This window comes from Pseudophryne corroboree, chromosome 11 (genome assembly GCF_028390025.1).
Source record: "Pseudophryne corroboree isolate aPseCor3 chromosome 11, aPseCor3.hap2, whole genome shotgun sequence".
NCBI classification, from domain to species: domain Eukaryota; kingdom Metazoa; phylum Chordata; class Amphibia; order Anura; family Myobatrachidae; genus Pseudophryne; species Pseudophryne corroboree.
Genome location: NC_086454.1, coordinates 325,327,764 through 325,342,952, shown reverse-complemented (window position 1 = coordinate 325,342,952; position 15,189 = coordinate 325,327,764). Strand labels below are relative to the sequence as shown.

The 15,189-nt window shown below is 48.2% G+C and overlaps 1 protein-coding gene across 2 annotated transcripts in view; it reads left to right on the top strand.

The window, feature by feature from the left end:
- Positions 1 to 15,189, top strand: part of ATP2C2 (ATPase secretory pathway Ca2+ transporting 2) — a 147,293-nt gene that overhangs the window by 129,442 nt on the left and 2,662 nt on the right. For both annotated transcript variants that reach the window (XM_063945715.1, XM_063945716.1), the window contains exons 22-26: positions 4,840 to 4,908; positions 6,191 to 6,307; positions 7,899 to 8,046; positions 12,132 to 12,227; positions 13,243 to 13,384. In XM_063945715.1, the coding sequence (XP_063801785.1) occupies positions 4,840 to 4,908; positions 6,191 to 6,307; positions 7,899 to 8,046; positions 12,132 to 12,227; positions 13,243 to 13,384 (572 nt within the window). The remainder of the gene's footprint in view (positions 1 to 4,839; positions 4,909 to 6,190; positions 6,308 to 7,898; positions 8,047 to 12,131; positions 12,228 to 13,242; positions 13,385 to 15,189) is intronic.

The following is a 15,189-nucleotide window of genomic DNA, read 5'->3' as shown; positions in this document are numbered from 1 at the left end:
TTTCCCAACGGTTTACAATTTGGTGGAAGACTTCTGGGTGAAGTCCCCACTCTCCCGGGTGAAGGTCGTGTCTGCTGAGGAAGTCTGCTTCCCAGTTGTCCACTCCCGGAATGAACACTGCTGACAGTGCTATCACATGATTTTCCGCCCAGCGAAGAATCCTTGCAGTTTCTGCCATTGCCCTCCTGCTTCTCGTGCCGCCCTGTCTGTTTATGTGGGCGACTGACGTGATGTTGTCCGACTGGATCAACACCGCCTGACCCTGAAGCAGAGGTTTTGCTTGAATTAAGGCATTGTAAATGGCCCTTAGTTCTAGAATGTTTATATGAAGAGATGTTTCCATGCTTGACCACAAGCCCTGGAAATTCCTTCCCTGTGTGACTGCTCCCCAGCCTCTCAGGCTGGCATCCGTGGTTACCAGGATCCAATCCTGAATGCCAAATCTGCGGCCCTCTAGTAGATGAGCCCTCTGAAGCCACCACAGGAGAGACACCCTTGTCCTTGGCGACAGGGTTATCCGTTGATGCATCTGAAGATGCGATCCGGACCATTTTCCCAGTAGATCCCACTGAAAAGTTCTTGCATGGAATCTTCCGAATGGAATCGCTTCGTAAGAAGCCACCATTTTTCCCAGGACCCTTGTGCACTGATGCACTGAGACCTGTCCTGGTTTTAGGAGGTTCCTGACTAGCTCGGATAACTCCCTGGCCTTCTCCTCCGGGTGAAACACCTTCTTCTGGACTGTGTCCAGAATCATTCCTAAGAACAGTAGACGTGTCGTTGGAATCAGCTGCGATTTTGGAATATTTAGAATCCATCCGTGCTGACTTAGCACTACCTGAGATAGTGCCACTCCGACTTCTAACTGTTCCTTGGTTCTTGCCCTTATCAGGAGATCGTCCAAGTAAGGGATAATTAAGATGCCTTTTCTTCGTAGAAGAATCATCATTTCGGCCATTACCTTGGTAAAGACCCGAGGCGCCGTGGACAATCCAAACGGCAGCGTCTGAAACTGATAATGACAGTTTTGTACTACAAACCTGAGGTACCCTTGGTGAGAAGGATATATTGGGACGTGGAGATAAGCATCCTTGATGTCCAGCGACACCATATAGTCCCCCTCTTCCAGGTTCGCTATCACCGCTCTGAGTGACTCCATCTTGAATTTGAACCTTTTTATGTAAGTGTTCAAAGATTTTAGATTTAATATTGGTCTCACCGAGCCGTCCGGCTTCGGTACCACAAATAGTGTGGAATAATACCCCTTCCCCTGTTGTAAGAGGGGTACCTTGATTATCACCTGCTGGGAGTACAGCTTGTGAATGGCTTCCAGAACTGCCTCCCTGTCGGAGGGAGACTTTGGTAAAGCAGACTTCAGGAACCGATGAGGAGGAAACGCCTCGAATTCCAGTTTGTACCCCTGTGATACTACCTGTAGAATCCAGGGATCCACTTGCGAGTGAGCCCACTGCGCGTTGAAATACTTGAGACGGGCCCCCACCGTGTCTGAGTCTGCTTGTAAAGCCCCAGCGTCATGCTGAAGACTTGGCAGAAGCAGGGGAGGGCTTCTGCTCCTGGGAAGCGGCTGCATGGTGCTGCCTTTTTCCTCTTCCTCTGCCCTTGGGCAGAAAAGAGTGACCTTTTGCTCGCTTGTACTTATGGGAACGAAAGGACTGAGTTTGAAAAGACTGTGTCTTTTTCTGTTGATGTGAAGTAGCCTGGGGTAAAAAGGTGGATTTTCCAGCCGTTGCCGTGGCCACCAGGTCTGTTAGACCAGCCCCAAATAACTCCTCCCCCTTATACGGCAATACTTCCATGTGCCGTTTGGAATCTGCGTCCCCTGACCACTGTCTGGTCCATAATGCTCTTCTGGCAGAGATGGACATTGCGCTTACTCTTGATGCCAGGGTACAAATATCCCTCTGCGCATCACGCATATATAGCAATGCATCCTTTAAATGTTCTATAGTTAACAGAATATTGTCCCTATCCAGGGTATCAATATTCTCAGTCAGGGAATCCGCCCATGCGACTCCAGCACTGCACATCCAGGCTGATGCGATTGCTGGTCGCAGTATAACACCAGTATGTGTGTATATACTTTTCAGGATATTTTCCAGCCTCCTATCAGCTGGTTCTTTGAGGGTGGCCGTATCAGGGGACGGTAACGCTACTTGTTTAGATAAACGTGTGAGCGCCTTATCTACCCTAGGGGGTGTTTCCCACCGTGCCCTAACCTCTGGCGGGAAAGGGTATAGTGCTAATAACTTATTAGAAATTAGCTGTTTTTTATCGGGGGAAACCCACGCTTTATCACACACCTCATTTATTTCCTCAGACTCAGGAAAAACTATTGGCAGTTTTTTCACACCCCACATAATACCCGCCTTTGAGGTATTTGTAGTGTCAGAAAGGTTCAATGCCTCTTTCATTGCCGTGATCATGTAACGTGTGGCCCTACTGGACATTACGTTTGTCTCGTCACCGTCGACACTAGATTCAGTATCTGTATCTGGATCCGTGTCGACCCACTGAGGTAGCGGCCGTTTTAGGGCCCCTGAGGGTGTCTGAGACGCCTGAACAGGCACTAATTGATTTGCCGGCTTTCTCATGTCGTCAACAGTTTTTTGTAAATTGCTGACATTATCACTTAATTGCTTAAACACAATCATCCAGTCAGGTGTCGACTCCCTAGGGGGTGACATCACTAACACAGGCAACTGCTCCGCCTCCACCTCATTTTCCTCCTCATACATGTCGACACACGCGTACCGACACACAGCACACACACCGGGAATGCTCTGATAGAGGACAGGACCCCACTTAGCCCTTTGGAGAGACAGAGGGAGAGTCTGCCAGCACACACCCAGCGCTATATATATACAGGGATAACCTTATATAAGTGTTAATCCCTTATAGCTGCTGTTAATCTAGTTATTTGCTGCCAAAATGCCCCCCCTTCTCTTTTTTACCCTGAATCAGATGCAGTACTGCAGGGGAGAATCAGGGAGCCGTCCTTCCAGCGGAGCTGTGAGGGAATAATGGCGCCAGTGTGCTGAGGAGATAGGCCCCGCCCCTTCACGACGTCCTTAACTCCCGCTTTTTTGTGTAAAATGGCAGGGGAAAAAATACATCCATATAGCCCTGGAGCTATATGTGATGTATTCCTTTTGCCAGCTAAGGTATATGTGTGTTATATTGCGTCTCAGGGCGCTCCCCCCCAGCGCCCTGCACCCTCAGTGACCGGAGTGTGAAGTGTGCTGAGAGCAATGGCGCACAGCTGCGGTGCTGTGCGCTACCTTAGTCTTGAAGACAGGATGTCTTCTGCCGCCGCTTTCACCGGACCTTCGTCTCTTCTGGCTCTGTAAGGGGGACGGCGGCGCGGCTCCGGTGACCCATCCAGGCTGAACCTGTGATCGTCCCTCTGGAGCTAACGTCCAGTAGCCTAAGAAGCCCAATCCACTCTGCACTCAGGTGAGTTCGCTTCTTCTCCCCTTAGTCCCACGATGCAGTGAGCCTGTTGCCAGCAGGACTCACTGAAAATAAAAAAACCTAACTAAACCTTTATTCTAAGCAGCTCTGGAGAGCTACCTAGTTTGCACCCTTCTCGGCCGGGCACAAAAATCTAACTGGCTTGGAGGAGGGTCATAGGGGGAGGAGCCAGTGCACACCACCTGATATCTCAAGCTTTTATTTTGTGCCCTGTCTCCTGCGGAGCCGCTATTCCCCATGGTCCTTACGGAGTCCCAGCATCCACTTAGGACGTTAGAGAAATAGGCTCACTTACATGACGCCACCTGTGCAGTGAAAAGGCGCTTTACACCTACACCTAACGTAGATATCGGCATTGCCAGCACAGAATGAAATACCTACCCCAAAGGGGCACATTAGCTTTTTTTATCGGTGAGTATTGGGGGGGGGGGAGTACATTTATCAAATGTGGTTGTTTTTTTCTGACAGATGTAGATTTCAGTGGGTTACAGGGGATTTCGGTGGGTTACAGGGGATTTCAGTGTCAGTGGGTTACAGGGGATTTCAGTGTCAGTGGGTTACAGGGGATTTCAGTGTCAGTTGGTTACAGGGGATTTCGGTGGGTGACATTAATACTCTTGATGTGCAGCGGTTTCAAACTCCTAAATCGCATTCAGTTTATGGAAATCCACCACCATTCAGCTCCTGATTGGCTGCCTTCTATAAAATACAGTAGGCGGAGGTTAACTCATTTGCGTCGAGAACCTCTAGCGGCCACTTGTACTGTTTTTTTTTAATTATCATCTTTATCCCAATGGATAAAGATCAAGAGAAGAAGTAGTAACATATTACCGCACTGTAATGGATCTAATATGATGGCACAAGCACTTATTAATAAAATAAAGGGAGCACATGTTTGCATTATAATCCACTGTAGGTCACTTGTTGGTCTACAGCTGCTGTGGAACTACAAGTCCCAGAATGCTCTGACAGGGCATGGTCCTTGGATAGCCACAGTATACCTAAAGATGAGCACACGGGACGATGTGCACCCAGCCGATATGTCCGGCCAGCGGGGGGGCGACGTATCGGATCCTGGGTACGCATTGAGCCATGTAATGAAGGTAGGAGCTGCATGTCGCTCGTTCCGTCATTACACATGCCGCGGTCCCTGGCGTTATGGCCCAGTGGCCGTGCAGCAGGGGTGACGTTGCTAGTGCCTGCATATCGGGCATACACACTGAGTGATATGACATAATAACAGAACTTGTTACAGCGATTACGTTATAAGGATAACCGAGTATCTGTACAGCGGTCAGTGGACACTCACCAGTGCTGGGATTCTCATCTGACTGTCGTATATTGCAGGAACGCCATTGAGGAAGGCAAAGGAATATTTTACAACATCAAGAACTTTGTCCGGTTCCAGCTCAGCACGTAAGTGACAATAATCCCGTCCTCGCTAGTCGTACTGAGGATCTGCCCAGACTGAATCCATAAACTCAAGATGATAATCTCGTATAGAACAGTTTAGCTTGAGCCTATTCAGTATTAAAGATAAGGGCTCTATAAACCTTGATTATGCTTTTACTGTACCTTTAATCAGTGTCCCATTACTCTTCATGTTGCCAAGTTCTCCCTGTGTGCAGGATTCTTTGCTCTTGGTGGTAGCTTGCAGTAAGCAACTTTTTCCCATATGTAGGGAGTGCAAGGGGGGGATCATTAACTGAAGGTGTATAGGTTTGCTATCATTACTCTTTACTATGCTGCACATTAAACTGCTATGTGTAAGATTACCATGTGCAGATATAACATGTGCAGAGAGAGTTAGATTTGGGTGGGTTATATTGTTTCTGTGCAGGGTAAATACTGGCTGCTTTATTTTTACACTACAATTTAGATTTCAGTTTGCACACACCACACCCAAATCTAAAGGGCCCCATACACTTACACAACATACCTGTCTGACATGTCGCAGGCGATCGCCCAAGATACATCGTATGCTGTCCTTTTCATAGGATGTATCTTGGGCGATCCCAGCCATGACTGCGGGAAGCGACATATCACGAGTGCAGCACTAACGATCTAGGGAAGCCGATCAGACCCTCATGGGAACGCGCATCGGATCGATCGGAAACGCATACAAAATGCCCAATTTCACCCTACATATAGGGCCGAATTTGGATGAAATTGGGCATTATAGTCCTAGTGTATGGGGCCCTTTCCTCTCTCTGCACATGTTACATCTGCCGCACCTGCAGTGCACATGGTTTTGCCCAACTGCTAACAAATCTGCTGCTGCGATCAGGTCTGAATTACCCCCTTGGTTACTTGTGCACTGTTTATCATATAATATCCCCACAAGCAGCATTTAGGGGTCTATGTACTAAGGCCTGAAGAGAGATAAAGTGGACGGAGATAAAGTACCAGCCAATCAGCTCCGACTTGCCATGTCACATGCTGTTTGAAAGATGACAGCTGATTAGCTGGATGTCTCGCTGTCCACTTTATCATTAGTACAAAGAACCCTTCATTTCCACACCTTTAAGACGGCCCATATAGAATACCTTCACCTTACAGAGTCATTGCTGCCCAACGCTGAGTTTCCATGGTCAGTGTATCTGCCCAGGACCCCGAGTGAGTGGAAAGCACACAATGCATACGGTGCTGTGTTGTATAATGAATGCACAGGTTGTGACTGCGCTTCATCCTGTTACAGGAGCATTTCTGCACTAAGTCTCATCACCTTATCTACCATCATGAACCTGCCAAACCCCCTGAACGCCATGCAAATCCTCTGGATCAACATCATAATGGACGGGCCCCCAGCCCAGAGGTAAGCCCACCCAGAGCAGTAAGACACTATTAATGTATACATTCTATAGGCTGGAACAGAATTACGCAATGATAACTCCGGTATAGGCGGACATCTGTCATCTTGCTTAAGAACAAAGAGGAAATCAGATAATAGTGGAAATATCTCAGTAACAATCCTACACATCCCATCATTGTAAAGTGAGACTCACGGCAGCTGTTGTGCAATCACCCGCAGATGTGAGTGTCCGCTATTATAGACAGAGGAGTCCAACAGATTAATCCTGCACCATCCTCTTCTGGTCCAACACCTTAAGAGGGGTAGACTCTCCCCGGTGCACCATGCTCTGGTCCTGCAGGGTAATATTACTACCCCGCTCGAGACTCTTACCAATACGCTCCTGCAGGGTAACAATACTACCCCGCCAGAGACTCTTCCCGGTGCCCGCAGCTCCACTCCTGCAGGGTAATATTACTACCCCGCTCGAGACTCTTACCAATGCGCTCCTGCAGGGTAATATTACTACCCCTGCCAGAGACTCTCCCCGGTGCCCTCAGCTCCGTTGCTGCAGGGTAACAATACTACTCTGCCAGAGACTGACTCCTGAGACGCTCTATGAATTTACATAGCAGGCCGGGAAGATAGCGTCAGGTGCTAGGGTCTGAGGGTAATTATGTGGGACAGGCAGACGTCGTGGTGCACTGCTAAACAGAACCAGTACTCCCATACATTTGTTGTCCTCCCTCAGTCACCTTAAAATTAACCTCCCCATCCCCAGTTGTGCAGGGCTGAGTGAGAATCCCTGGCGGGGTAATATTGTTACCCTGCAGGAGCGGAGCTGAGGAATCGGGGAGAGTCTCTGGCGGGGTAGTACTTTTATCCTGCAGGAGCTGAGCTGAGCACACCGGGGAGAGTCTCTGGCGGGGTAGTAATATTACTCTGCAGCAAAGGAGCAGAGTGCACCGGGGAGAGTCTCTGGCAGGGTAGTACTTTTATCCTGCAGGAGCTGAGCTGAGCACACCGGGGAGAGTCTCTGGCGGGGTAGTAATATTACTCTGCAGGAAAGGAGCTGAGGGCACCGAGGAGAGTCTCTGGGGGGCTAGTAATATTACTCTGCAGGAAGGGAGCAGAGTGCACCGTGGGAGAGTCTCTGGCGGGGTAGTAATATTACTCTGCAGGAAGGGAGCAGAGTGCACCGTGGGAGAGTCTCTGGCGGGATAGTACTTTTATCCTGCAGGAGCAGAGCTGAGGGCATCGGGGAGAGTCACTGGCAGGGGTAGTACTGTTACCGACTTGTCGCAAAACACGTGGATTGTCGGAATCCACGTGTTCTGTCGGAAGCGCGGTCAAACCCAACAGGTTTTAGCCCCGTTTCCGACAATGTCAATCTGACCTGTCGGGTTTTGCCGCGGCATTAAATACTGACCTGTCGGATCTTCTCCATTGGAAAGATCCGACAGGAACTGAATATATCCCGCAGTAGTAATGAAATAACCAGGGTCAGGCTGATTGTAGCGGCCTATTTTTAGTAGATCTAACTTTCTGTGCTCCTAGTGGTTGTAGATATTTCTGTGTAGTAAAAGTCTAATAACCATGATGTCGCTGTGTCCAGTTTGGGAGTGGAACCGGTAGACAAAGACGCCATCAAGCAGCCACCCAGAAACGCCAAGGAGGCGATACTCAGCAAAGCCTTACTCCTGAAGATCCTGCTCTCCGCAGCCATCATCATTAGCGGAACACTCTTCGTCTTCTGGAAAGAGGTTGGAACTTTTTAATTGCCAAACAATTAGTTCTAAGTGAGCAGGCGCTGAGAATGAGGCTGTGGAGGAGAATTTCAGGAACAGCAATTAAGTGGTGGATGGCAATTAATGATTAAACGACTAATTCCCAAAGTGAGGGCAAAATCTAAAACTTTCTGACTTGGCTCATTAATTGATAAGACGCAGCCTCTTGCTCTCGTTAGAGCTTGAATTATGTACGGTAAATAAACACACGCAGCGTCAGGACTGAGAATTGTCACATCCATAATATACATTGTCAGAGCAGATATAGCTCGTTATCCTTTGGGGTATGTTGTTAGAGGCACTGAAGTAACTGCGGGCTGTGTGTGGTCAGAGTGTAGAAAAAGAACACATGCAAGTTTTGTGTGAACTGTGCAGAGGGGAGGTAAATGGGTAGAATAGCTTAATGAAGGTTACGTGTGTGGTTCAGGGATTTGATGCCTGACCAGGTTTGTCGGGATGTGAAAGCTCTATGGTATTACCTGCGTACTGAGGTTCTATGGCTAATGGTTCGACCGGACCGGGCTGCTTGTGTCAGTAGGTGATCTCTCCTACTGGTATACTCTATAGAAACAATATGACAATGCGCTCAGCTCTTGGTGACTGTTACACGTATTGTTAATGGGTATGGGTCATAGGGTCGACAGTCATTAGTCGACCACTGTTGGTCGACAGGGACTAGGTAGAAATAGGTCGACAGTCATTAGGTCGATATGAAAAAGGTCGACATGAGGTTTTTTTTTAGTTTTTTTGTTGTCGTTTTCATTGTAAAGTGACGGGGAACCCCAATTAGTGCACCGCGTCCCCTCGCATGACTCGCTTCGCTCGACACAGGTCACTATTCCCAATCGCAGTCCACGTGGATTGTAAAGTATGAAAAATTTCAAAAAATAAAATAAAAATGTGAAAAACACATGTCAACCTTTTTCCATGTCGACCAATATGGTCGACCTATTGACTGTTTCTCATTGTTAATTCCCCTGAACTCCTTTTATGTTTATTTTTAATATTTAATGTCTTATCCACTTTGTTCAAGCTAAGGTTTGTATCCTACTGACAGATGTATAAATGGGAATGTGCAAAGTGAATATCTGAAAAAATGCGTGTGAATAATGGGTACAATGTATTCATAAATACAGACACAGTGCTCTTGAATAAATGTTACAGTCAAACGTGCTGGAACAAAGTTACACTTTGCAGGATGTTTAAGACGATGCCATAAAGTTCCAATCTGATAATGAAAGGCCGTGGGAAGATGAATGGATCCCTGTACGCAGGTCACCTACTGCGATGAAATTGCACACAGCAGTGTGTATCAGAAAGGGTCTGGAGCCACCGCAGGTGGGGGAGTGGTGGGTGCCGAAGATGGGGGAGGGGGCCCGGAAGTGCTGGGAGGGGCGGTTGCGGGGGTGCCAGGGGTGGGGCTGCCGTGGGTTGGGGAGGGAGTCCTAACCGCCGCGGGTGGTGAAGGGGGGTGCCGTGGGTGGGAGAGGGAGTCTGGAGTAACCACGGGTGGGGGAGGGGTGGGTGCAGGGGTGCCGCGGATGGGGGAGGGGGTCTGGAAGTGCTGCGCGTGGGGGAGAGACTGTTGCGGGGGTGCCAGGGGTGGGGTAGGGAGTCCTAATCCACCGCGGATGGGGGAGGGGTGGTTGCGGGGGTGCCGCGGGTGGGGGAGGGGGTCTGGAGCCACCGCGGGTGGGTGCAGGGGTGCTGCAGATGGGGGAGGGGGCCCGGAGGTTCTGCAAGTGGGGGAGGGGTGGGTAATGCTTCTCCTCCTGGAAGTAGTAAAGCTGCTTACCTTTGTTGGTGCTCCCTGCAGCAGGCAGTGAAGGCTCGTATGCCCGGGCCAAGCACCGCAGCTTCCCCTCCCCCCCCCCCACGGCGAGTTCCTCTGCAGCCGAGTGGAGTCCAGGGACACACACAGCAGCCAAAGGGCAGAGCCTCCCATTGGATGTACCCTGTGTGGGAGGGCGTTTCTCGCCCAATCAGCTGTGATTTGGGTGTGATAGACCTGCCGCTAACCCAATGAGAGCTCCTAGCCACACCCAGCGTTAGGAAATGAGTCACAGATCTGGGCTAATAGATAGGAGATTGGTTAATGTATGGCATGATTAATTAAAATTAAATGTAACACCCTGAAGTATACATGCTAAGTGATCAAAAATGAATGAATGAATAAAAACAAGAGCCAATGGATGATGTTAACTGAATAGCGGGTTGGTCGGTACATTAATGCCAGATCTGATAGAATACAAGTAAAAGTAAGTGATAGTAAGTAGAAGTATAGTATATGGAATTTGGTAAGATACAGTCAGCCAATGTAGGGACTGACAGGGCGCAGCAGCGGAACGTTGTTCAGCAAAGATCAGTTTAGCCCAGCGCTTCTCATCTCGTCATCATCAAAACTCGCGTACTTCCAACAAGTCATGTTTTCTTGATTTCTTTAATCATGCAAGGGTGAGTTAATCCATTTTGCCGGGTTGCTAATTAACCCACCTGCTTCCACAGGCAGAATTCTGAAAACATGACCTGCTGAGGAACGTGAGGGTTGAGGATTACCCCTGCTCTAAAGTGTAGGGGTGACAGCCCGGGTCAGGGGAAGACCAGTAAGGAGACGATAGCAATAATGAATGCGGGAGATGATGATTGCAGTGTCCTGTGTGACATACAGGCGTATTCTGGAGATGTATTTTGTAGACGTATGTAACAGGATTTGGATATAGATTGGATGTCAACAGTAAAAGGCTGCAAGCTTGAAAGTTAGGGTTTACTGTTGTGTGTCCACTGTCTGTAGGTAACTTTCGTTGGCCGGTGTGAATATTATTTGATCGGTTTTTGAAAGATTGAACTTAGTGTGGAGGTGAGAGATAGGAACACGTGGACAGTGAGAGATCTGGAAAGAGTAGATACATTTGTGTATCACCCACAAAGATGTTACTGTAATCCAACAGCAGCTGATCAGTTTTCCAAGAGACGTGGTATAGATAGAGAAATGACTCAAGGTCCAGGATGTAATGGAGGCCAAGTTCCCCCCGACGTGTGGTATGCTGGCCGAACTTGGATGTTTTTTTAAAGGGACAATCATTTATAAGGCATCTCTCTCGTCTGGTGAACTCAGACTCCGTTACATCCCTGCCCCTGTGGCCCATACATCAGGGTAGAAAGGGCAATTCCCAGTTCTCCCCATGCCCAAGTAGAGGGATCGGGGAAATCAAACCTGTTCAAAATCCTCACTGATTCCGACAAATGATCGGGATCGGCAAATCGGGAATATTTAACATGAACTTTTTCCGTTATATTCCACAATGTATTGCTGAACATCGATGTGTGCCTATTGGTGGATCAGGTCAGCGTTGGGAAACCGCCTGCCTGATGCATATAGAGGAAGCAGAGGAGAGATGGATACAGAGAAGGGAACACAGATTGTGATTAGATAAACAGTCATGAGTGTTCTGAGGACCTAGGGATGTAATGATTAGAGAGCAGTCAGTGTCACATACAGCAGAGACAACCAGGGTCATAAGAAGTGACTGACGACAAATCATTCACCACTTTAGTCAGTGTTGTCTCTGTGGAGTGCTAAGAGGGACCAATAGGTCAAGTGTTGGCAAGTATCTTGGTGGGGAAAAGTGAGCCGATAGATGGGATTTTAGTCAGAGAGGATAGGGAGCCGAGAGTTGGGACTGTCGTCTGACAAGGGAAAGGGAGCTGAGAGATGGAACTGTAATCTGAGAGGGGAAAGAGGACAGAGAGATGGAATTGTAGTCAGAGAGGATAGGGATTCGAGAGGTAGGACTTTCGTCAGACAGGGGAAAGGGAGCCGAGAGATGGAACTGTAATCTGAGAGTTGGGGTCAGAATAAGAGTCATCACTGAGATACACCAGAAACATGCAGTGGGTCATAGAGGGTTAATGGGATAATCTGGCCAGGACGATGTGGGGGAATGGATTCGGTGATCTATTATCAGGCAGTAAAAAGATGTGTGAGCTTTAGTGTCCTGTGCTCAGTCCTGCTCTGTGTTTTTAAACAATAAAATCATTTATTTTCTTCTCCAACCATCTAGATTTCAGATGGGAAAGTCACCCCGAGAACCACAACAATGACATTCACCTGTTTTGTGTTCTTTGACATGTTCAACGCCTTGTCGTGTCGCTCTCTGGTAAACTCCAATTGTGTTTATATAATAATTTTACATTCAAAATCTAAAATACCAGTAACCCACCAGAAATAAAACAATATGGGGATAGCCGCTCACTGACACACATCTGACGCACGCAGAGAGCGCCGCAACCCAAACAGACATCTGACGCATGCAGAGAGCGCCACAACCTCGATGCACGCAGAGAGCGCCGCAACCCCGACAGACATCTCACGCACGCAGAGAGCACCGCAACCCCTGACCCACATCTGAAGCACGCAGAGCGTTGCATCCCCGACCCACAGCTGATGCACGCAAAGTGCCGCAACCCCAACCCACATTTGATACCAGCCAAGACCGCCGACCCACATCTGATACCAGCCAAAAGCGCCACACCCTGACCCACATCTGACGCACGCAGAGAGCGCTGCTCCCCGAGCTGCATACAACACATGCCAAGAAAGCCACTCACCAATCAGAACACGAGTCGTCTTTGAAAATGACCATGTTCATGTTTTTGCATTTGCCCCTTCTCAGAACACGGCGCTAGTAAAAATGGCAAACGCTATGGCGACATCAGAAACATTGGTTAGACCCAATTACGTACATGTTACTCGGTAGACGACTCTAGTAAAACACGGGTAATAGCCACCAATGACTTCCAAGCTGGGGTAATGGCTGCCTCTCCTGCACGCGATATGCATCATTTGTCTGGGGAAACACAGCCCTAAGTCAATGCAATGGAGTCTCTGCTTTCAGATAAGCTAATAATATGAATAGGAAGTTAAACCGTATCCTTATCCCCAACATTATATAATGGAAGTATACCCATGTCCTGATACCTAAACCCACAGCTCCCACATAGACCTGTAAGAAAGCCTGATGCAGCGTCATTTGCATCGGCTTGTACCGCGCTCTAGAAGACGCTCCCCGCTCCGTGCAGGTGTTTGGTGTAAGGTTATGCGCTCCACCCCACTTGTACGTAACGGGCGAGACTTACTACCAGTGTAACTGACCCAGATTCTCTCTCTTGCAGAATAAAACCATATTTGAGATTGGCATATTTAAGAACCGGATGTTCTGGTACTCTGTGATCGGGTCCATACTGGGGCAGATGGCCGTCATCTATATCCCTCCTCTACAGAAGGTTTTCCTCACACAGAATCTGCACGCCTTAGGTGAGGCGCTGGCTGCTGTGCTGCATCTGGGGATTATGTTATGGGACAGCGTCGTGGAGAATATTCCAAGAGCAGCAATATCATATCAGACACGTCTTGAAATATAATGTACATATCTAGGGGGTATATTTAGTAAAGTGCAGGTTTTTGAAAGTGAAGCTGTTGGCCACAGCAACCAATCACATTCTACTTCTTGATAGTGCACCTTCTAGACGATAATAACTAGAACCTGATTGGTTGCTATGGGCAACATCTTCACTTCTAAAACCGGCACTATGACATTTTGAGCAGGCTGACTGTACTTCCGGTGCACGTTCCACTCCCTGTGGAGACTTGGTGATCCTGGTGACTACCAGTGGCGGCAGTGATCAGGGTCCCTTCGATGAATGAATGCGGGACGCAAAGTGGACAGCGCTGGTGACCTGCAGTCAGCGTGTTAGTAATGGTGGCCCGACGCAACATAACGTTGCTCATTGAGTCAGTTTCTGCCGCACTACTTCTAAGGCACATTTGTGCTCTGCTGTTCTAGCAAGTAAATCTAATATATATATATATATATATATATATATATATATATATATATATATATATATATATATATATATAAACGAGGGTGGTTCAATAAGTAAGTAACGACCTCTCCCGTGTGTAATGTTCTCTATTTCAGTCTAGTTTCCCGCCAGAGCAGGTAGACCTCTGGCGGGAAACTAGACTGCCCCTTAGTCATACTGTCCCAGCATCAGGTGTAAGATGGCGGGGCTGGTGGAAACATGGTCACACATTGAGGTGCGTAGTGTGATCAGTAAAGCGCACATACGCAGCTGGCATGCATCACCAACTTGTCCAGGTGTATGGTGATAACGTCAGATCACGGACACAGGTTTGGTGCACTTGCCTGTGGTGGACGCGCTTGGCCGTTCGGATCGCTGCTCATCTTGAACGTCTGTCCTGCCATTATCAGTGACCGTGCACCAAACCGGTGTCCACGACATGACGGTATCACCGTACTCTGCAACAAGTTGGCGATGAATTTCAGCTGCTGATGCGCCCTTTAGAAGCAGAAATCTGATCACACTACGCACCTCAATGTGTGACCATGTGTCCGCCAGCGCTGCCATCTTACACCGGAGGTCGGGATAGTGTGACCGATATGAGGCGCAGTCTTACGGCTAGAAGGGGAAGCCGTGGTCTACCTGCTCTGGCCTGGTGGGAGATTAGAATGAAATAGAGAACATTACATACGTGAGAGCTCTGGTTACCTTACTTATTGAACCACCCTTGTATATACACCATAAGTAACTACATGTAGTAGAAGCGATCACCGCTCTGTCTGCATGGCAGTGTCTCTATCATTCTGTTTGTGGATCCCGTTTCATTTTATCTCAGAAGTTTATACAAGAAATACCAGGATCCGGTCTGAAGATCGACACTGTCTAGGTCGACCACTATTGGTCGACAGTCACTAGGTCAACAGGGTTGGAAGGGCGACATGGTTCCTATGTCGACAGGTCAAAAGGTCGACATGACTTTTTTCACATTTTTTCTTCTTCTGTTTTTTACTTTTTCATACTTAACGATCCACGTGGACTATGATTGGAACAGTAACCTGTGCAGAGCGAGGCACCTTGCCCGAAGCATGGCGAGCGAAGCGAGGGGATATGGTGCACTAATTCGACTTCCCGATCACTGTATGGAAAAAACGACACCAAAAAATACATGAAAAACTCCTGTCGACCTTTTGGACTGTCGACCTAGAACCCCTGTCGACTTTCCAACCCTGTCAACCTATAGTGGTCAACTGAAAC